The sequence below is a fragment of the Ascidia mentula genome, chromosome 9 (assembly GCF_947561715.1).
Source record: "Ascidia mentula chromosome 9, kaAscMent1.1, whole genome shotgun sequence".
Classification (NCBI taxonomy): Eukaryota; Metazoa; Chordata; class Ascidiacea; order Phlebobranchia; family Ascidiidae; genus Ascidia; species Ascidia mentula.
Window position 1 is genome coordinate 14,274,587 of NC_138574.1, and position 20,544 is coordinate 14,295,130.

Consider the following 20,544-nt stretch of genomic DNA (forward strand, 5'->3'; position numbering starts at 1 on the left):
ATTGGGATAGTTTGTAAGTTGCGCCAGTCTGATGTATGAAGTCGTCCAATACTATTGTTCAGGTAACAGGTATACGGAAGAATCAGTCAGCCTTGGATTGAAATGCGTGTCACGGTCAGGAGGACATTGAAGGTCATACACCACAAATCGTAAACTGATAAGCTTAACAGCACACGGATAAACTTAGCAACGGGCACAAATTTACCAAAACAAGCAATGCGGGAAACCAGTTTCACAACTGGAACCTGCTTTGTACAGTGCAGTGGAACATGCTACCGAAACCGTGAAAAACATACAGACACACGTAAATAGCAAGTTAGGCAGGCAAAGCACAAAGGGTCTTTCTGCAACGATAGCGAAGCCGATAAAGTAAACAGTGTTTGACGTCATAAAAACCGCAGACAGAGGTTTGTGAAAGAATTCGGGGTAAATCCAAGACTCAAGGAAGCGTTAAACACTCCGTCTTACTTTGTAAACACGTCGGTATGACTTTTATTTTAGGGAAAATCCAGCTTTGAGTGGAAACTTTCAGGTTGCAAAACTTTTTCTTCAACAGAATCGCATTGGTTAGTTTATCTATAAAGCACCCATCTAAAAACTTCTACTGCAGTGTTACCCAACCGGTGGTACACGTATCACTGGTGGTAGGCGACGACATTCCAGGTGGTACGCGAGCAACTTTCCGTAATTTGCGGATGTAGTTCGAATTGAAAAAATCGTAACTGTTCGTTACTTCATCCCCTAGGTTACTTTGTAACATTCGACTAGGTGGTACGCGTCGAAATTGTTTTACCTCCAAGTGGTACGCAACCACAAAAAGGTTGGGAATCACTGTTTTACTTTGTGACCTGTTCTATCTTTGTCGTCATGGTTGAGTGGAATTAATGCAAAGTTATGACTCAAACGTCGAAGATGACTCAGCAAAATTCAAGCTTGCAGTATTATCTTGTATCTGTCGGAACGCTGGTGAACGTATCGGCGTATGTTGGTAAGTGTTGAGTGAAATGGATGTTGTGATTTACTGTTGGGTAATTCGTGCAGTTTTGGTCCACACCATTGTCTAATGGCACTGTTTGGTTTCGAGCGTAACCAGATTCGTTGTTGGGCCAAAAACGAAAGTGATGTATAAATACCGCTGTTTTTTAGCGATGTATGGCGATTTTTGACCCTTTGAAATTACCAATTATTTCTTGTTTTCTCTCTGATGTAATGAACTAATTGTGTAACCAACCTTAAGGATTTAGTCTGAAAGAATACCCTAGGAACGGATCTCAAGGAAATACCAGTTGTAGCAAACAGTACACTACCAAATACAGATGCAACAGTATAAGTTAACCCACGGTAGTTCCAGTTTGTTAGTATCTAGGGCCGCAACACTGTTACAGTGCGAGCTGGATGTAAGAAATGTCACAGTGTATTAAACTGGATCCAAGCAAACAATTCGGCCCCTATTATAGAGAACGTGAGATTCGCAATAAAACAACATTTGTTACCTACCAGCAACTTGCCTTCCTGGGCGTTTTTATTCTAAAATTTATTAAAATAAAAGCAAAATTCTGAATGAGTTTTGCTGTTGGCGGCAAGAAATTACGGCATGGGTCGCACATCGTCATCAACATATCGAGAAAGTTACTTTCAAACTGACGTTGAAAGGCTCGGTTTGTTACATTTCTGATGTGTTTATGTTTCTCAGGCATACTTGTGCTGCAAAGCAGCATGAACATCACCGACAATCTTGGGACGATTAGTGCCAGTATCCTGTATGCTTGTGCGTTGGTGCTTCTACTGTTGTTCACTCCATACATGCTCACGGAAGTTGGACCGAAGTGGTCTCTCGTCCTTGGCGAAATCGGTTTCTTCGTCTACACATTAGGAAATTTTTTCCCCAGTAAGTTCCACATTGCTATCGTTGATATTCAAACCCAATGACACTAGCAAGATGTTCAATTACCTAAAAAAAAGAAAAAAAAGTGCTGTCATCGTATCCAATCAGGATCTGCCACTTTCCGCGTTGGAGCAAGATCCGCTTGGGCGCCAGTGCGTCTTGGCCACAACGGAGCCCCTCTAACAGCTGAAATCCTTAAGCTCAGTCGGTAGAGCGTTGGACTTCAAACCTTACCGGGAGCTTGACTTTTAAAATCTTGCTCCGACTTCCTGGAAAAATCAAACTTTTGCTGCGATGCCAGTGAACCTTATTAAAATGGTTAGACTGACAATGCATGTAAAGCAATGGTAAAGACCTTGTCCGAAATATTTTCTTTCACAATTTTCTGTAATTACGGGGTAAAGATTGAAGGTATTGCTGTCGTCCGGTCTTTGTAAGCATTTCGGCCTAAGTTTTCTGTTTTCTATTCTTCCTGTAATTTATACAGAAATGATTTTCTGTCCTAATGTTTTCTTGTATATTTTGAGAACATTAAGTCTGACTCGTATTTCAGAATACATTGAAATGTTTTCTTTATCAAAACGTTTGGGCAACAACTCATACACTCAATGTTGAGTAAATGATTAATGTTCCCGAGTGATTTTGGTTTTGTAGTTGGTGGATAATAATGTGATTAAAGAATGTATTTGAATACGTTGGACAAATTGATGATGCCTTTTTAGGCGAAATATATTTTTCTTATAAAAATCCATTTGGGCTGTCCACAGATCGCTCTGTGGAATTTAACAAATAATTATTGGTGGATAATAATTAAAATGTATAAATATTTTTGTCCAGCTTTTTATACTATGATACCGGCGGCTGTTGTTGGATCACTGGGAGAAGCACTTGTATGGTCCTCGTCCACTCTCTACGTAGCACAGATGGTGAAATCTCATTGGTCGAGTAAAGGCGGATCGAAGGAGGACGCAAAAGGTCTTGACAGCATGAGGAACAAGTGGTTCGGACACTTTTTCGCCATTCTTAAGTCGTGTCAGGTCAGTTTTGTTGTAGTTTACATGCTTGTGTTGATATGAATTGAGGAAAATCTGATGCGGAAACTTTGCTGATAAAAGTTGCACGAAAAGAATTGTTTTATCTGACCGCGAGCCATGTAAAGAATACGCAAGGCTTTATTTGGCGATCACAGCTATCGTATCCAGCTTGGCTGTGACGTCAGCGAAACTTGTGAAAAAGAAAAATTAGGCTTGGAAAAATACGGTCTAGTATACTTAACCTTGATTTCGGTGCACACATGTACTGAATTTGCATCGTCATGATGACCAAAACAAAAAGACAGTTTTCATTTTGTCAGGCAATCAACTAAACCCGGGGGTTTTCAAACCCTTAGACTCACTGTTCTTCATTAGTGTCATGATGAAATACGACAATTGCAGTGGTAGCCTATAATATTTATGCATACTTTTTTGCGGCACATCTGAGCCCACTTCAGGGCACACAGTTTGGGAAACCCTAAACTAACCCGACTGTGTTAATTTAAAAAAAAACAAATGACTGTTTTCAGATCATTGGGAACCTACTTTCGTACGCTGTGCTGTATGGAGCTCGAAATTTGAACGTAGGAACCACGAACGCAACTAACAAAGACTTCAACTTGTCATTATGTGGGAGCCGGTATTGCTTGGTATGTCGACCAACAGAAGGAAGGACTGTGGCACAGTGGCGTTGAACAATAATTGTACAAAATGGTTCTGTTAACTTGAAATATATGTTTTGACTAACCTATAGCTAATGGAGTTTATGCTGAATTTCAGTCAAAATAACTCCATGTGAGAAACTAAACTTTCTAATGATAAAAAATTCGCTATACTTAACACTGAATTTATTTGTGGATTCTGCATCACCTAAAGCAACAAGTAATTTTCCTTTATAGTCCGAGCACGCAGACAGCGATCGATACAAATACGTCCCTAAAAGCAAAATATCCATATACCTTCTTGTCGGAATCTACGCAGCAATGCAAGCTTTCGCTGTTATCCTTCATTCAGTCTTTTTGGAAAGACTTCCAAGAAGTTCCAATGGTAATATTTGCGATTTTGAAAAAGTATAATTGACGCCGCAATTGATTTTCGTTTTTTTTTAGTATAAAATAAGATATAAAACATCTACAATACAAATCATATTGAGCTAACAACCACATGTTGACCCGATACTCTGATGGTTATCCTTTTTATCTTTTCACTGGGGCGCCGAACCCTTATGGTTTTGTCGGTACCCATTCCATTGTCCATGTGAATTGTAACTATTTAATCGGAATTGCTCTTCTGGCACTTAGTTTCTAAAGTGTTTATTTGAAAACAACGTTTCGTCTGCCATCCGGCGAGACATCTTCAGGGTTACTTCAGGGAATTGTAACTATGTGTGCAAAATGTAGGTGATAGGAACGTAACTGCGATAAAATATGATTGACTTGATTATACTCGTATGTCTTAGATCGTCTTTTACCGCCATAAACTTAAGATTTTTGTTAAAAACATGACAAAAATTCTTTTCAATAAATCCGGCGATTTTTCCAACAGTCGCATCGAAAAAAGTGGTTCTGAATTCCATAAAAACATCGTTTCAACATATGATCTCTATAGAGAGCATTCTAGTGACACCTACCGGTTTGTATTATGGTCTTGTGGTTGGCTACGCAGCTTCAAACTTCACACAAGCTTTCGTCTCCTGCACAATCGGTGTTCAACAGGTAAAAAGCTTCACATAAAATTTATACGATTTTTTCCTTGTTTTCGTTTGTGCTTAAACTATGTTTCGAAACATTATAGGGACATTCTTGATACTTTGGTGGGAATAATTGGAAAAAAAACACCGAATTCTTGCCCTGTTCTCATCTAATGCCAATGATAACATATTCCGATAAGGACCGAACGCTTTAATTTTTGCCACAAACCTCCGCTTCTAATACAGTTCTGTTCTTGCTGGCAGGTATTGTAATTTTAAAGAACTGTTCCTTTGGCATTTTAGGATACACAACCTTCTGGTACAATAATCTGAGGAAATCCCACCAGATGGTCGATAAAACTTATTAATTTATGGTTACAAAAAAAAAACTCTCGTAACTTAAGTGCCAGAACAATTCCTATTAATTTACTACGCCCGACAGCAAGAATAAAATAGCACCACATCTGGTTCAAAGTTTTTATATTTCTAATCATCCTCCTCCACACAGGTTGGTTTGGTAATGGTGATCTACGGCGTTTTAAACGTCGTTACGTCGTTTCTGGTCGGTCGGCTCGCTCACAGATTCAGCTTGAGGCCTGTCTTCGTTTGTGGCTTCGTTTATGACGTATTCAGTTGGACAGTGCAGTTGGTATGGCGACCGATGCAAGCTACGGAGTACTGGGTGTACGCGATTGGAGGGTTGATCGGTGTTTCGGATGGAATTTGGCAAACCGCATCAGCATGTAAGTGAATATTGTTAACTGTTGGCTAAATTCTGCGCAACCCAGTATTAAGACTGTGTTATTCGTTCAATGCTGACTTTGCATAGATTAAGGCTCTGTTACCACCAGAATGGGGTTTTATTGACCTTTGGATGTGGAGTTTGCATCTCTATGCCTTTATTGCAGTAAAAAAAACTGATCTTAACATCGAAAAAGAACTCAATGAGTTATTTGTGATATTTTGATTGACAGCTGCCACCGGCGTATTCTTCTCCGATCGAGTAGAAGTTGCGTTTGGCAACTTGAGTTTCTGCACTGTGCTGGGACTCTTCATCAGCTTCCTTATTAGCGGGAAAATTTGTGTGAACGCCAACATCGGGCTCCTTTACGCCGTGCTGGCCTGTGTGACTTTGGGATATTCTTTTGCCGAATGGCGTCGCTGCAAAAATCGCAAAGAATCTGAAAGCGAGGAAAGGACAAACATGTTGGAATACACAGACCAGAGCGTGTCGTACGACTAGCGGTCATAATTTAAATTGAACTTATCCGCCAGGTGGGGTTAATAAGTTGTGGTTTTATGGAACGTTATAGTTAACGAATGCAGCAGTTTATGGCGACGACCATTTGATATCTATGGGATGAACGATTCCAAGAAATATTCAAAACGTCAAAATTTGTCTTATGTTTGGGTTTTTTCGTCAGAATCGAATGCCATATAGGTCGGACGTAATTTTGTTGGAGGGAATTCATTTTCAAAGCACTTCGTCCAATCCAACCTTATGTGGTTTTGTCGCATTTTTTTCTTTTAACAATTATTTCTTTCTCAAAATATTTTTAGAAAAAGGTCGCGTTGGAACAGTTTATAAACTTCAACCGAATGCGCTGACTTTCCACGTTCGACACTAAACTTACAGCTGAATTGACATTTTGTTGGTTCTGAAAGTGACTTCTTTTCGTTGGCATGCGACCAACAACCAAACGCCAATGAAACTGTGAAACTCGAGAATTTTGTACAATTTTTTTATACATACTGACTGACGAGACTTTTGTGTAGGGCAAGGGTTCAAAACCCTAACGGTTATGCCTGTAAACCTCATGATCTCGATATGATTGCTGTGAACGCCAAGTAAGGACCTGCACAGTGGGGCGATCCTTCCAATCACGTGGATGCATGAAACATTGCAGTTATGCGTACCATATTTATTAAAATACTATCTATTGCGTGCCAAGGGTTTGTATGAATTGTTTTGAAGGTGTTGGCAAAAAACTTAATTTAACGTGGTTGAATCTAAAACAACACTTCAAAAACATTTTCTAACATTCTGTTGGCAAAAATCGTCCCGCGTGCCATTTTTAAACCATTGAAATGCCAAATTTAGCACGTGTTCCCTGTGTTGTTCACCCCCGGTTAAAAGTTGTAGATCGTCAAGCATTATGAAAGAATTTGTGTAAAAGGTAGTCACTATAAGTTTTGTAATGTTATCGATAATATCAAGTAAAAATAAAACTCCGCAGCGCTTACAGACGGACTGCTGCCGGTGGCAACCTTATGGTAAAGGATCAAATTTCTGCTGTGTTACATTTACGTGTTTCCTGTTTTTCAACTTTAGAAAACAACTATCGGAAACCGCAAACAGTTCCAGAAAAAAATACCACGGAGTATGGTGCACGATTATATTATTCCACAATGCTGAAACAGCTTAAAAAAGCAGCTGGTGATAAATACAAGTTTTGTACGCAAGCTTCGCTTGATTAAAATATAAATATGGTTTAACAGCAACAAGACCACCCGGAGTTTCGTAAAAAAACACGTACACCAGCAAAAATATCACAAAAAAATATTAAAAACATTTGGTTTTGCCACCAATTGCCCCCATCGAAGATGCATTTGTTTCAATTGTACATGGTGTAGTAAAACTTGAGGGATTCTTGCATGTTGCTGAAAACTTGCATTGTAATGTTATTGGTAGGATTTTTTGGGGTTTTACCCAATTTTCATTCCTTCATAGTTGATCGCAGCAAGTCGATATTCTGCCATTTCCATTCCTTGAGTGTAGTGGAAAGCAATGTTGGTCAAAATGACGATGTACTCGAAAAATGCAAACCACGAATACACTGCAATATAGAAGCTTATTAAATAATTTTCAAAACTCTACATTAAAATATTCACATGTCAGTAATATTACAGTCACCTTTCAAAAAAAAACTATTGACAAGACATAAATTCATTTGTATCTAAATTACTGTTTTTTTTCAACTTGTCAATGTTACAGTCAACGTTTTTAAAATAATTATTGATAAGACAACCATTCCATTTATGTTTAAATTAGTATTTATCATATCTTATCACAGCAAGAAAATGTGTAGGTTTTTCTTTATAGGTAACTCACAAAAATATGGTTTTAAGTTGCTTTTTTATATAAAATCTCACCTCCAGCTTCACAATGTTTGTTGTGGCGGAAGTAAAAATAAATGGCCAAGATAAACGAGATTATGTTGAGAATGAAAAACAGCAGCTTTCTTCTTGCTAACTTTCTTTCCCTTGCGTCAAGGACAAGAGTGGTTTTATTGAGACAGTCGGCCACCATAAAAGTGATGGCTCCGGACATGAAAGTGATAAAAAAGAATTCGTGTGCATCTGAAAGATACAACAAATATACCAGACATGTTAATGATATTTGTGACATAAGTTGACAAATTTGAATATAACAAATAACAAACAACCTAGTACTTTTATATATGGTTTAGAAAGCTTAATTTCCGAAATAAAAAATATTGCCCCTAATTAAAACTAATGTTACAGTATTTCCTGTATAATTGGTGGTGCAATGTTTTGATAAGGGACAGACTATTAAATAACTTGCAGCGACTGATGAAGCAAGATCAAGCTCGTGCGAATAAAGTTGTTTAATAGTCAGTCTCATATCAAAACAGTGCACCATCAAGTACTATAGGTATAAACCAGAGACTGACATGGCACATTGAAGAAATTGAATTACAGTATTAGGTTGTTACATTCAAAAGAAAGATTTCAAAGCATGTATTCAATAATGTTAAATGCAATAGAATAGAAAACTTGAATCATTTCTGAGTGTCAGCAAAGTAATTGTCATCGCTCACCCCCATTTTCTCTCGAAGAAACAACGGACAATGCAAGAAGGGAGGAAACCTCAACAAAATGAGCACTTAACGTTATGAAACTCAGAAATGAATGCAGCGGCCTCAGCTGTAAAAAAGGAGACATAGTTTTTATTCTACTTGCTGCAAATACCCAAATGATAATTCACATGTTTTATTGAACAAGATGGGAAATCTATATTATTCGCATGTTACCATCAACTAAATAAAATAAAATATTAAATCTTTCATACTGGAACTCCTGTTTTACATGTTTGGACAAGAAAAGCAGTATTAGAGCACATTTTTCACACCAGTGCAGCTTTATTAACTTGACTTTGCTTCAGCCAAACTTTGTACATCCACAAAAACACAAGCCTTGGAGTTGTATGCAGACCAATGCATGCCCTCCAAACATACGCCTGTGGTGTTAGGGCAATAGCTGCACTCACTGTAGGGAGGTAGTTGGGCACCTTGTAAAACAAAAAATTACATTTCAACAAAAACATTGGGTAAATATAAATATCAAAGATTATACTTGGGTGCAAAATACATTGAATAATGCTAGACATTATAATTTTGACTACTTTTACACCTTGTGCTGATAAATTTAAGAATTGATTCGTTATGTTGACTACGCAATTCACATGCATTTAAAGAAATGTTTCCCAAAACAATACTTCATACATTGTGGCACATTTTTGGATCAGAAAATATATGAAACTCAATGTTTTACAAATGGGTGGTGGAAAATATTTAAATTAAACCAACCTGGCAGTGTGTGCTTGTTGATTTATCAAAATCAAATAGTAACGACCACACAACGGCAAAAACTAATGCTACAACGGGAAGGGAAACCACAATAGTTGAAGATAGCACCATTGTAGTCCCAACCAGTTCAGGCTGTTTCATTTTGTCGATATAATACCTTAAGTTGTTCCACTATAAATGTATTTGCAGAATAACTGACCAGTGATACAGTGAACGGTTAACAAAATATCTTAAAAATAAATGCCTGTGTGACTTTGGGATATGCCTTTGTCGAACGGCGTCGTTGCTAAAATCGCGAAAAAACTGTAAGCGAGGAAAAGTCAAACATGTTCGAATACACAGACCAGTACGACTAGCGGTCATAATTTAAATTGAACCTATCTGCCAGGTGGGGTTAATAAGCTGTGATGTTATGGAAGTCCTTGGTAACCACGTTAGTCAACGAATGTAGCAGTTTATGGCAACGACCATTTAAAACCGATGGGATGAGCGTTTCCTAGAATCATTCAAAACGTCAAATTTTCTTTTGTTTGGGTTTGTTCGTCGGATCTGAATGCCATGTAGGTCGTAAATTTTTGGGGGAGAATTCACCTTCAAATCACTTCGTCCAATCCGACCTTGTGTGGTTTTGTCGCATATGTTTTTTTTGTATTTATTAAAATACTATTTATCACGTGCCAAAGGTTTGTGTGGATTGTTTAGGAGGTGGTAGCAAAAAACTTGATTTCAGGCGGTCGAATTTAAAACAACACTTCAAAACATACTGTTAGCAAAAATCGTCCCTCGTGCCACTTTTAAACCATCGGCATGTATGCCCTATGTTGTTCACCTCTGGTTTTAGGTTGAGGTTGCGTTTTGTCAGGCATTATGAAAGAATTCATGTAAAAAGTAGTCACTATAAGTTTTGCAATGTTGTCGATAGTATAATTACAAATAAAGCTCCACAGTTATTACAGACGGACTGCTGCTGGTGGCAACCTTATGGTAAAGGATCAAATTTCTGCTGTGTTAGAATGTGTTTCCTGTTTTCAACTTTAGAAAACAACTATCGGAAACCGCAAACAGTTCCAGAAAAAAATACCACAGAGTATGGTGCACGATTATATTATTCCACAATGCTGAAACAGCTTAAAAAAGCAGCTGCTGATAAAAACAAGTTTCGTACGCAAGCTTCGCTTGATTAAAATATAAATATGGTTTAACAGCAACAAGACCACCTGGAGTTTCGTAAAAAAACACGTACACCAGCAAAAATATTATAAACATTTGGTTTTGCCACCAATTGTCCCCCATCAAAGATGCATTTGTGTCAATTGTACATGGTGTAGTTATACTTAAAGGATTTTTGCATGTTGCTAAAAACTTGCATTGCAATGTTATTGGTGGCATTTTGTTGGGTTTTACCCAACTTTCATTCCTTCATAGTTGACCGCAGCAAGACGATATTCTGCCATTTCCATTAGTTGAGTGCAGTGGAAAGCAATGTTGGTCAAAACGACGATGTATTCGAAAAATGCAAACCACGAATACACTGCAATATGGGAGCTGATTAATAATTTTCAAAACTCTACATTAAAATATTTAAATGTCAGTAATATTACAAACCATTTCATTTATTTATGGCAGTTCTTGTGGCATAAAAGTTCCGAGATTTTTATTAAAAAAGTCTCTTAGGATGTCAGGCAAAATGTTTGCAATAAAAATCTTGTAACTTCTAGCCATAAAAGTTCTTTAAATTTACAATGCTTTGCAGCAAGAATAGCACTAAATTCATTTGTATTTGAATTACTATTTTTGTGTCAACTTGTTAATGTTATATACATTTAATTTTTTTAAACAATTATTGAAACAAGACAAATCATTTCAATTATGTTTAACTTACTATTTATCACATCTTTTGCAAAAAAAATGTGTAGGTTTGTTTTTCTTTATAGATAACTCACAAAAAATAAGGTTTAAGTTTTTTGTTATATAAAATCTCACCTCCAGCTTCACAATGTTTGTTGTGGCGGAAGTAAAAATAAATGGCCAAGATAAACGAGATTATGTTAAGAATGAAAAACAGCAGCTTTCTTCTTGCTAACTTTCTTTCCCTTGCATCAAGGACAAGAGTGGTTTTAATGAGACAGTCGGCCACCATGAAAGTGATGGCTCCGGACATGCAAGTGACAAAAAATAATTCGTGGGCATCTGAAATATACAACAAATATACCACACGTGTTGATGATTTTGTGACATAAATCGGCAAATTTGTATGCAACAATTCAATATTGTAATATTGGGGCTGAACTTTTGTTTTTAAATTAAACAGTTTTTCCTCAAACAAAGGAAATAAATTTGCTGTGGAATCTTTGTTTCTAAACTATGGAATATTACAGTGTTAACTTGTTATGTTTAAAAAAAAGATTTTACAACATGTATTCAATAATGCATAAAGTGTCTGCAAAGTATTTGATTCACTCACCCCCATTTTCTCTCGAAGTAATAACGGACAATGCAAGAAAGGAAGAAACCTCAACAAAATGAGCACTTAACGTTATGAAACTCAGAAATGAATGCAGCGGCCTCAGCTGTAAAAATGGAGACATAGTTTTTATTCTACTTGCTGCAAATACCCAAATGATTATTTACATGTTTTTATGGAATTAGAAGGGAAATCAATGATATTTGCATGTTAACATCAACTAAATAAAAAAAAATATTAAATCTATATTTAAATTTACGCTTTTAAGAAAAGCAGAATGATAACACATTTTTCACACCAGTGCAGCTTCATTAACTTGATTTTGCTTCAGCCAAACTTTGTACATCCACAAATATACAAGCCTTGGAGTTGTATGCAGACCAATGCATGCCCTCCAAACATACGCCTGTGGTGTTAGAGCAATAGCTGCACTCACTGTAGGGAGGTAGTTGGGCACCTTGTAAAACAAAAAATGACATTTCAACAAAGACATTTGGGAAAAATAAAAATTATAGATTATATTGGTGCAAAGTACTTTCCGATTTTTTTCGGACATTTACCACGTATATTTAGCATTCAAAACATGTAGCTGATTGCAGCAATTTACGCGATGCAATAGCCAAATTTCGTTACCAAAGCACACGACTTTTAAATTGCGTATCTGCACGTGTGTTTGCAAAAAACGCAGGAACAAACCGCATTGTTACGAAACCATGCGGCTGTACCTCAGCGAGTATTACGCGACAATGCACACCCCGTTGCTTTCGAGGCCACAAAAACAAAACGGCACGAAACGTGATAATGACGTCGTAAGCGTTGCAAGGCAAACTTGCGCGACGCACAATACTTTTCACTCGCTATTATTTCTTTGCCGAAATGCATTCGGACATTGTGTCCGAAATGACTTAATTTTTTACCGTCATTTCGTAAAAAAATCGGTCAATGACTGACAAATGACACAAAAAACAGCCTCATGGAGATAATTTTTTTATATTGACAACACAATTCACAACGCAAATTCATGTATTTAAAGACAGGTTTCCCACAGCATTACTTCATACATTGAGGCACATTTTTTGGATCAAAAAATATATAAAACTCTTTTTTTACAAATGGGCGGTGGAAAATAATTAAATTAAACCAACCTGGCAGTGTGTGCTTGTTGATTTATCAAAATCAAAGAGTAACGACCACACAACGGCAAAAAATAATGCTGCAACGGGAAGGGAAGCCACAATAGTTATAGATAGCACCATTGTAGTCCCAACCATTTCAGGCTGTTTCATTTTATCGATATAATGAATTTGCACCACTAAATATATTTGTAGAACAACTGACTAGTAATACAGTGAACGGTTACAAGAATATCTTAAAAATAAATGCGAGTGAAGCAAAACAGTTTTTTTTAACACAGTAGTCCGTCATTTACCTTTTTCAATTGTAGAATTACAAAAAAATTCTGAATAGGGCCTGATGATAATACGCTTGAGTGAGTTTTGAAAAACTAAACATAAACTGTGTAAAATATATTTTCCGCACAAATAATGACACTTTTGGACTAACGACAGTATAACATTGCAAGAAAGTAGCAGCAGCTATTATTTTACTGACAAACACCAAAATGAAAAAAAAATTGTAAGCAGCCCTATTATAAATCTATATCCGATCGACCTTGTAAATGTGGAATATTTCCCGCCAAATGGGAAAACATTGCAATAAAATCAAAATTCGGGAAAAGAGATCAGTTTAAAATCGGCTGTTGTTCAGGGTTTACGGTCCTTGGGCACGTATTTTTTAAGGTCTTTTGAAAGCTATAAAATGTATAAAATATATTGTATAAAACCCTGTAACTTCATTACCATGCGTCACGCGAAAATATATTTTTCAGTTTGGGTTGGCCCCCTTGTGCCACAGTGCCACCCACAGTGCCACTGCCAGCACATGCAGTTGTGCAGGCCCTGTTAAATGCTGGGTGTGTGAGACCTGTGACGTATTTGATTGTTGAACATCACATTGGCATTGGAATGCTGATTTTCGTAATTTAACGTTATCTGATTTTGTTGGCTAAAAAATAGTGAGGAAGTTATGTTTTGTTACCCCCACCATTAGTTTAGATTTGGTGTTTACTTTATTGTTTTCTGCAAACACAAACCTTGTTGGAATGAGCTTATGGGTGGATAAATATCGGCCAAAAAGTCTAGCCAAGCTGGATTTTCACCTTGAGCAGGCCGAGAACTTAAAGCTGCTCGTAAAGAATGGCGACTTTCCGCATCTTTTGGTGTATGGACCCCCGGGAGCAGGTCTGTAAGAAATGGCCATTTTTTTATTATTTTGTACACGTTCTTGCAATATCGATTTAGTTTTACTCATCCCTATACTCTATCTCTAATTGCAAGAAATTATCTGAAACTAAATTTTTTATTACGCCACATACTTAATGCTGATATTTGACATTGTGCTCAATTTTGATTTATTTGTGCAAAATAAACACAACTATACAATGCATTAGGAAAGAAGACGAGGATAATTTGCTTACTGAAAGAGTTGTATGGTTCTGGGGTTGAAAAACTACGGATAGAAAAGCATATGTTTACAACGCCGTCGAATAAGAAGATTGAAATTGCCACTTTAGCAAGCAATTATCACATTGAAGTAACACCAAGTGATGCTGGGTTTCATGATAGGTAGGTTAATGACCTGTTAGTTGCAGTAGTTTAATCTGTGCCTGAGGAAAATAAGTATTTCCTAAATAAATAACAAAAATAATTGTAAATCCGCAGTTTATTACAACCAAGATGAATATAAATAAAATTTATGTTACATTAACTCTATCATTATAAGTTTTGCACATAAATGATAATACACTTTGTATTTTTTGCAGGGTTGTCATTCAAGAGCTTATTAAAACTGTTGCCCAATCTAATCCCTTGGATGTTACAACACAAAAACATTTTAAGGTAACATTAACAAAATTCAATTATCCGAGTTGTTTTAACACTGTATGATGAGTTTTTGTGTGTTGTGCAATACTACTCTACAAAGGGTTTTAATTTATATTCTCTCAAAGGTGATAGTTCTCACAGAAGTAGACAGACTTTCAAGAGATGCCCAACATGCTTTGAGAAGAACAATGGAGAAATACATGAACTCATGTCGTCTTATTCTTTACTGTAACTCAACAAGCAAAGTATGTTCGGGTTGTATTTATTCGGGTTATTTTGTCCGTTCGTACTTAATTGACAACCTTTATATTTTGCAGGTGATCCCAGCTATCAGAAGCAGATGTTTATCCATCAGAGTTCCAGCTCCGAGTGAAGAAGAAATAGAGAAAATTCTGATGTTTGTTTGTAAGAAGGAGGGTTTGACACTACCTCCAGAACTTGGAAAGAGGTTTGTATTTGTTGTGATCATTGAAGTGTAACATTTTTACACTGTATCGTATGATTTCGCACCCTGTAAACATTCCAACGTTAATTGTACAGGAATGTGATTAGCCGCGTTCCCTATATAACCAAGGTTGCATTACCCAATGGACAGTCTTTAATTGTCTGTGCTTTTGCTTGATGCTTCTATCGAATACAAGAATACAACAGTATTTATGAATGGAAAATAAGCTATGCTGAAAAAGGGCATGCACTTATTTTTAAGAACATGATATATTTGTAATTTTGTAGGCCAAAAGTAATATACATTTACCATGTTAGAAGTTGCTAATAGCCTAACATTTTTTTAGAATTGCCATCAGTTCCAAAAGAAATCTTCGAAGAGCATTGTTAATGTGTGAGACATGCAGAGTGCAACAATATCCTTTTACACCAGACCAAAGCATTATGGATCCAGATTGGGAGGTAAGGTATTGCTTTAAATTAGATTGAGTTTAACCCATCAGGTTATGTCACAACTTTTGTAGCAGAAATACTTTGATGCCAGTGGCGGATCTAGAAAAAATATGAGGGGGGTGTTCGGTTTCGGTACCTAATTAATGAAGCTGTTAGATGCGATTAAAATTTTTTTTCGGACATTGATCATGATGTAATTTTTTGTCAAAATCTGGGTGGAAACCAGTTTAGTTGTTGAACACGTTGCCAATATTACGCTTGTTAAAAACAGCTGTTAGCGCTCGCAAATGTGCAAAGAGGAATATAAGGCCACCGTATGCAACATAGTTGTCGTTCCTGCAGAGCGTGAAATTAATCGCACTTTCACACCCCACAAAACAATGTGCCATAATGCTGAGGGGGGTGTTCTGACACCCAAACACCCCCCTAGATCCGCCACTGTTTGATGCAATGAATATTTGACAACATGGTGATTATTGAACAACTTTCACATTCTACTGGAAATTGTGATAAATGACTGTTGTTTAACCTTTTGATAAATTGTAATTTTTAGATCTATTTGCGAGAAACTGCCAATGCGATTGTATCAGAACAAAGTCCCAAGCGATTATTGGAAGTTCGACATCGACTTTATGAATTACTCACCAAATGCATTCCAGCTGATGTTATAATGAAGGTAAGTTGCATGGCATGCACATGTGCAACTATTATGTCTTCTTCACTTACCTTGCAAATGTTGAGAATCAATATTGCCTGTGATATTTTTTTATGTATGTCGGTTCCCTTTAGTTTTATTTTGCCATGCATCATAGATAAATTGTATCTATACAACATTTGTTATTCTTATGTAAAATCAATACAGATTTCCATTAACCTGGGGTTTTGCTATTGTCGTTTTGAAAAACTACTCATGGAGTTGGATTTACGAATCCAACAATTTGGGACTTGCTGTGAATTTAAGCTTGTTTTTGCTTTTGTTATGCTATGTGGTATTTTCGAAATGGCTGTTACTAATTGCTTGAATGCTGTAGTTGCAATTAGCAATGTTACAGTAAAACATTTCTCTTCTAATTATCACAAAACTCATATACCAACAACACTAAAAACCTTTCTAAATGCCCTTACATCCAGCTTCAGTAATGCTTCTCATTTAAAAAAATTAATGCATGTGTGATGCAACACAATTGTCAAAAATATACTGTGGTAAACATTAGCGGTCCCAATTAACACCCTACGCAATGTATTCATAACTGCCCTGTATGCAGGGAATTTACAATGAGCTCATGCACAACTGCGATGGCACTTTGAAATGTGAGGTAACACAACTGGTGGCACACTATGAACACAGAACACACGTTGGTCAAAAGGACATCTACCACTTGGAGGCATTTGTTGCAAAGTTTATGAGTGTTTATAAGCAATTCTTGGAGGAGGGATTTGACGCAATGATGTTTTAAAATGCGAAAATTGTTTGTTTGTGTTTTTTGAATATTTGCTGGACCTTCTGTTGAGATACACGATTCTTTGCGGTCACTGAATAGAAAATACAATGACATGTGTGATCGTCACAAGTATAGCATGATTGTGGAAATAGTGGAATGGTGTTTCTGTGGCTACTTCCTTGTAATAAATTTTTTCCATTTTTGTTGGCAAGCTCATGAAAATATGTGTGCACATCTTACAGACTGTGAAAAGTAAATAAGAATTACTTTTTAACAATTTTTAACTTTTTTAAAAGTGACACGAAAATGCGTAAAAACAGTTAAGTGCTGGGGTGGCTGATCATAAAAAATGAAACAAAATTCAGTCAGATGAAGATGTAGAATCCGGTGGGGGCGGTAGAGGGTCGTTTCGGCGATTACCTGAAGTTGAGAATGTTAATATTTATTTGCACACAGACAAGTTGAAATCCTGTTCTCTAGCATAAAGTAGATGATAACTTTAAAGATTTCTACGAAGGACCAAACTATTAATTGCTATTAAAAGGTTAGAAAAGTGCCCAAACTTACGTTGTAGTAAATATTAAGGAGACCGACCCATGTACGTAGTCCCAGATAACGTGGGTTCAAATACCGGCGCATTAAAAAATATATAAATTAAACTTTTTGTTTCAATGAATAACATCCTTCTGTGCACTTTATATGCCCAGGATATATTGCTTTAATGTTGAGTCATGGTTGAAAACAATCGTGCCCACTGCGTCACTGGCATGACGCGGCAAAAATTCCCATAGTTGCCATGCACAGTACTTGCGCCTTTGTCCATTCTGATAACGAACTGCATGCGACATGGGGTAGGTTATACCTGGAATACCCGGTAGGAGATCTTGCGGGTTTCGCCTGGCGGGTAGGGCATGGCCCATTGTCCATTGGTGTGAGGGACCGGCAGTTTCGGGGGCCCTGGGCAGGGGGTCACTCCGTAACCTTGAAGCTCTGAGGACAAAATAAAAAATGTGTTGTGTGTTTCAAAAATTCTTGCAGTGTGTTCTCTGTTCTGTAAGCTTTATTTGACAAACTTTGGCAGCCTCTATTTATTAAAACAGAAAATCACTCCTGTTGAATGCTTGTAAAATCGTCTTTTAAGGTTTTGCGGTTTTTATGAAAAAACTGTGGTCTGTTCCAAACGAGATTAAATTCAATATGCTCCATATTTAGAGTGACGTTTGTCTGGAAATATTTGTGTGTTATCTATAGATACCAAGTATATCCCATCTGACGCAACACTTGTTATTTTTTTTTACCTTTTCCACCTTCCTTCTCTCAAACCGTCCAGCGTGGATTTTTCCATAAATCCGACACAACCGTTTGTCATCAGGGGAAACTTTTGTGCGTTGAAACCCACGGGCATTCGTCTATCATGGGCGAACTTACGGTTCGTTGTGTCCATGTATTGACTTCCAGGCTGTTGCTCGCCTGTAATAAGGTATATCAATGAAACGTTTTTTTCTGCATTGACTGCGTATAGCGTCAAAGAAATATGTAGGGGTTCTATGTTTTGAACAACTATTGTTTTCTGTTATTTTTGCTGATGTCTGCCTTTCAGTGTTATTTTAAAAAACGAAAAAATTAGGGGAACATTATCAAAGCAAATACTTTTGGCCGTTATTTTGACCGGATGGTGGACGAAACGTTGGTTTCAATAAACACTTTCGAAACTTAAGTGCCAGAAAAGTAATTCCAAGTACTTATTTTGACTGTTTTTAATTGGCCATTAAGAAATCCGTGTGTTTCATGTAACTAAGTTTTTTATTTTTCGCTCGCTCCGACTTGAATAACTTTAACATCATAGCCTAAGATGTCTTAAAAAAGGCAACACACTTTCATACCAAAGTTTCACAATTAAACAAGAGAAACTCAGTAAATTTAAAAACCGTTACTCACCAATAGTGACACTGACGCTTACAGATTGAGCGTAGTAGATCTCGTACACGATAAAAAGCTTTTTCACATCACTAAGTTCAGGCAATCTTTTATCCAAAACCAGTTTGCCAAGCTCCATACTCAGCGATACGTCATAGCATTCTGTGCCGTTGATCTTGATCTTAATCGCTTTCTTAACACCGTTTTTCATGCCAGACACGCGGTAAACGTATCTGCAGATAATCGCAAACTTAGGCATGAAATTTGGGTGCAAAATATTTGGAGTTAATAACTTTGAAGATGAAAGCCAAAGCTAAAATGCTGTTATACATTAGTAATAGTAAACGTTTGATTTGTAGTACTGATGATGAACGCAGTTAGTGTTCGAAACGTTTACTATTACTAATGTATAACAGCATTTTAGCTTTGGCTTACATCTTCATAGGCATGAAATATTTGCCAACAATGAAATATGCCTGGCAGCGTCAGTAACAATTTATTTACCATTGATGTTATAATTTTAGTTTATATTTAACTGGAGGTGATGTTTTCCAGCTTTAACCATTATTCACGTCTCAAAAACAGATCTTTGTTATTGTGTTTTTTGAGACTGCGGTTACACAGGAAAGGTTGTGAGTTTGCGAATTTGAGCATATATTTACGTTTGGTCTATAACCACTTGCATTTACCTACAAACTGCAGTAAAATTTACTTGTTATTGAACTGGTAATCTTGCACTTTTTCCGGTTTCTGTTGAAAAGGCGTTTTGTCCACGTGCGGCGCTGTTACGCTTGCCATTGAACCGACGATGGCATATGACGTTTTCCCTGTTCCGCTGTGGGACTGACAGAAAAGGGATGGATTACTTCCTATGTGTGTCAAGATCAAACCAAATTTCACAAACACATTCTTTTATGCTTTTTTCGTGTGTGGTACATCTGACATTTTGACTTTTTTTAAAAAGCTGAATTAAGTAACTTGGTTACAGAGCAAAACATTTATAAATTATTGCAGTTTTTAATGGCGGTTGATTCAGATTTTTTGTAATTTAAATTGCGAAAATTTGTTTCTTCTCAGAACAAATTGTTACCGATTTTCTCCCTCTTTTCACAACCACACCGAACGGCACAAAGTGATAAGCTTCATCCAAAAACGGAACGGTCACTGCTTCGCGACCCAGCAGCTGGTAACCGACAAAATTTCTGCACAAAATTGTATTTTCCAAACAATAAGAGTTGTGACGTAATTGCAGGATATTTTTTAGGCGTTGTTTCAGTGTTTTTTCAAGCACAAAACTGACTTAAAATGGTAACGGATAAGTTGAAATTTCGGGAATCAAAATATTATTTGTTTGTAATTTAAAGAGAGCCTGCTTGGTGTTACACAATGCCTTTTGCAGGTTGTTGGATAACCAAGGCGTGTTTTAAACTTACCGACACAGCTCCCAAGCTAAACCGGGATCACATGAAGTAAGCTTGTCAAATATCTGACTTGGCATGGCCTCGTCCATGTTTTAAGGCTTCGTTCTTCAGGTCGTTTACACTCATCAAGCTTAGATGACATTTTATGTCCAAGCGACCCCTCTAAATTGAGATCCCTTGCGACAAAGCATTTTCTTGTGAAATATAAAATGTACTTTCGCAGGCCTATTTCCTACTCAGTG

The 20,544-nt window shown here is 36.9% G+C and overlaps 4 protein-coding genes across 9 annotated transcripts; 2 read left to right on the forward strand and 2 right to left on the reverse strand.

The window, feature by feature from the left end:
- Window positions 1–556: 556 nt before the first annotated feature.
- LOC145913503 (UNC93-like protein) lies at window positions 557–9,689 on the forward strand. Of its 5 annotated transcripts, none has more exons than XM_083001191.1 (9): window positions 611–988; window positions 1,694–1,888; window positions 2,723–2,922; window positions 3,450–3,569; window positions 3,819–3,966; window positions 4,465–4,634; window positions 5,118–5,352; window positions 5,584–5,884; window positions 9,608–9,689. In XM_083001191.1, exons 1-8 carry the CDS (start codon window positions 895–897, stop codon window positions 5,850–5,852), a joined length of 1,431 nt encoding a protein of 476 aa, XP_082857317.1. In that variant the 5' UTR covers window positions 611–894; the 3' UTR covers window positions 5,853–5,884; window positions 9,608–9,689. The 5 variants fall into 5 exon arrangements, with proteins under 5 accessions (XP_082857319.1, XP_082857317.1, XP_082857316.1 ...); XM_083001190.1 differs by lacking the exon at window positions 9,608–9,689 and adding an exon at window positions 6,170–7,221; XM_083001192.1 differs by lacking the exon at window positions 9,608–9,689 and adding an exon at window positions 6,386–7,221.
- LOC145914663 (uncharacterized) lies at window positions 7,295–13,101 on the reverse strand. Its single transcript, XM_083002479.1, has 11 exons — window positions 12,829–13,101; window positions 11,982–12,140; window positions 11,684–11,789; window positions 11,203–11,409; window positions 10,624–10,750; window positions 10,423–10,552; window positions 9,220–9,390; window positions 8,763–8,921; window positions 8,452–8,557; window positions 7,763–7,969; window positions 7,295–7,446 (listed from the first exon to the last, which is right to left on the reverse strand). Exons 1-11 carry the CDS (start codon window positions 12,967–12,969, stop codon window positions 7,316–7,318), a joined length of 1,644 nt encoding a protein of 547 aa, XP_082858605.1. The 5' UTR covers window positions 12,970–13,101; the 3' UTR covers window positions 7,295–7,315.
- A 445-nt stretch (window positions 13,102–13,546) lies between these two features.
- On the forward strand, window positions 13,547–17,167 carry LOC145913173 (replication factor C subunit 3-like). 2 transcript variants are annotated; one of them, XM_083000737.1, is made up of 8 exons: window positions 13,547–13,983; window positions 14,193–14,367; window positions 14,565–14,640; window positions 14,751–14,870; window positions 14,943–15,073; window positions 15,417–15,531; window positions 16,076–16,198; window positions 16,788–17,167. In XM_083000737.1, exons 1-8 carry the CDS (start codon window positions 13,845–13,847, stop codon window positions 16,977–16,979), a joined length of 1,071 nt encoding a protein of 356 aa, XP_082856863.1. In that variant the 5' UTR covers window positions 13,547–13,844; the 3' UTR covers window positions 16,980–17,167. The 2 variants fall into 2 exon arrangements, with proteins under 2 accessions (XP_082856863.1, XP_082856862.1); XM_083000736.1 differs by lacking the exon at window positions 16,788–17,167 and having other exon boundaries at window positions 16,076–16,765.
- Window positions 17,168–17,294: 127 nt separating this feature from the next.
- Window positions 17,295–20,444, reverse strand: LOC145914161 (uncharacterized protein C11orf42-like). The gene is made up of 7 exons (XM_083001946.1): window positions 20,315–20,444; window positions 19,972–20,083; window positions 19,594–19,724; window positions 18,903–19,114; window positions 18,263–18,434; window positions 17,827–17,954; window positions 17,295–17,384 (listed from the first exon to the last, which is right to left on the reverse strand). The coding sequence occupies exons 1-7, from the start codon at window positions 20,389–20,391 to the stop codon at window positions 17,326–17,328; spliced, it is 891 nt and encodes a 296-aa protein (XP_082858072.1). The 5' UTR covers window positions 20,392–20,444; the 3' UTR covers window positions 17,295–17,325.
- Window positions 20,445–20,544: the final 100 nt, after the last annotated feature.

What these genes read in the sequence shown, in the direction of transcription:
- LOC145914663 (XM_083002479.1), bottom strand. Translation starts at nt 12,969, where the DNA reads ATGAAACAGCCTGAAATGGTTGGGACTACAATGGTGCTATCTATAACT. An exon ending in AAGTTAATGAAGCTGCACTG is followed by an intron (nt 11,790 to 11,981) that starts GTGTGAAAAATG and finishes CCATTTTTACAG; the next exon opens with CTGAGGCCGCTGCATTCATT. An exon ending in TTCTTCGAGAGAAAATGGGG is followed by an intron (nt 7,970 to 8,451) that starts GTGAGCGATGAC and finishes TGTATCTTTCAG; the next exon opens with ATGCACACGAATTCTTTTTT.
- LOC145913503 (XM_083001193.1), top strand. Translation starts at nt 895, where the DNA reads ATGACTCAAACGTCGAAGATGACTCAGCAAAATTCAAGCTTGCAGTAT. An exon ending in GAAGGAAGGACTGTGGCACA is followed by an intron (nt 3,605 to 3,835) that starts GTGGCGTTGAAC and finishes GCACGCAGACAG; the next exon opens with CGATCGATACAAATACGTCC. An exon ending in TTGGCAAACCGCATCAGCAT is followed by an intron (nt 5,353 to 5,583) that starts GTAAGTGAATAT and finishes TTTGATTGACAG; the next exon opens with CTGCCACCGGCGTATTCTTC.
- LOC145913173 (XM_083000736.1), top strand. Translation starts at nt 13,845, where the DNA reads ATGAGCTTATGGGTGGATAAATATCGGCCAAAAAGTCTAGCCAAGCTG. An exon ending in GTATGGACCCCCGGGAGCAG is followed by an intron (nt 13,984 to 14,192) that starts GTCTGTAAGAAA and finishes ACAATGCATTAG; the next exon opens with GAAAGAAGACGAGGATAATT. An exon ending in GATGCTGGGTTTCATGATAG is followed by an intron (nt 14,368 to 14,564) that starts GTAGGTTAATGA and finishes TATTTTTTGCAG; the next exon opens with GGTTGTCATTCAAGAGCTTA.
- LOC145914161 (XM_083001946.1), bottom strand. Translation starts at nt 20,391, where the DNA reads ATGGACGAGGCCATGCCAAGTCAGATATTTGACAAGCTTACTTCATGT. An exon ending in TTAGCTTGGGAGCTGTGTCG is followed by an intron (nt 20,084 to 20,314) that starts GTAAGTTTAAAA and finishes AATTTTGTGCAG; the next exon opens with AAATTTTGTCGGTTACCAGC. An exon ending in GATTACCAGTTCAATAACAA is followed by an intron (nt 19,115 to 19,593) that starts GTAAATTTTACT and finishes GATTATCTGCAG; the next exon opens with ATACGTTTACCGCGTGTCTG.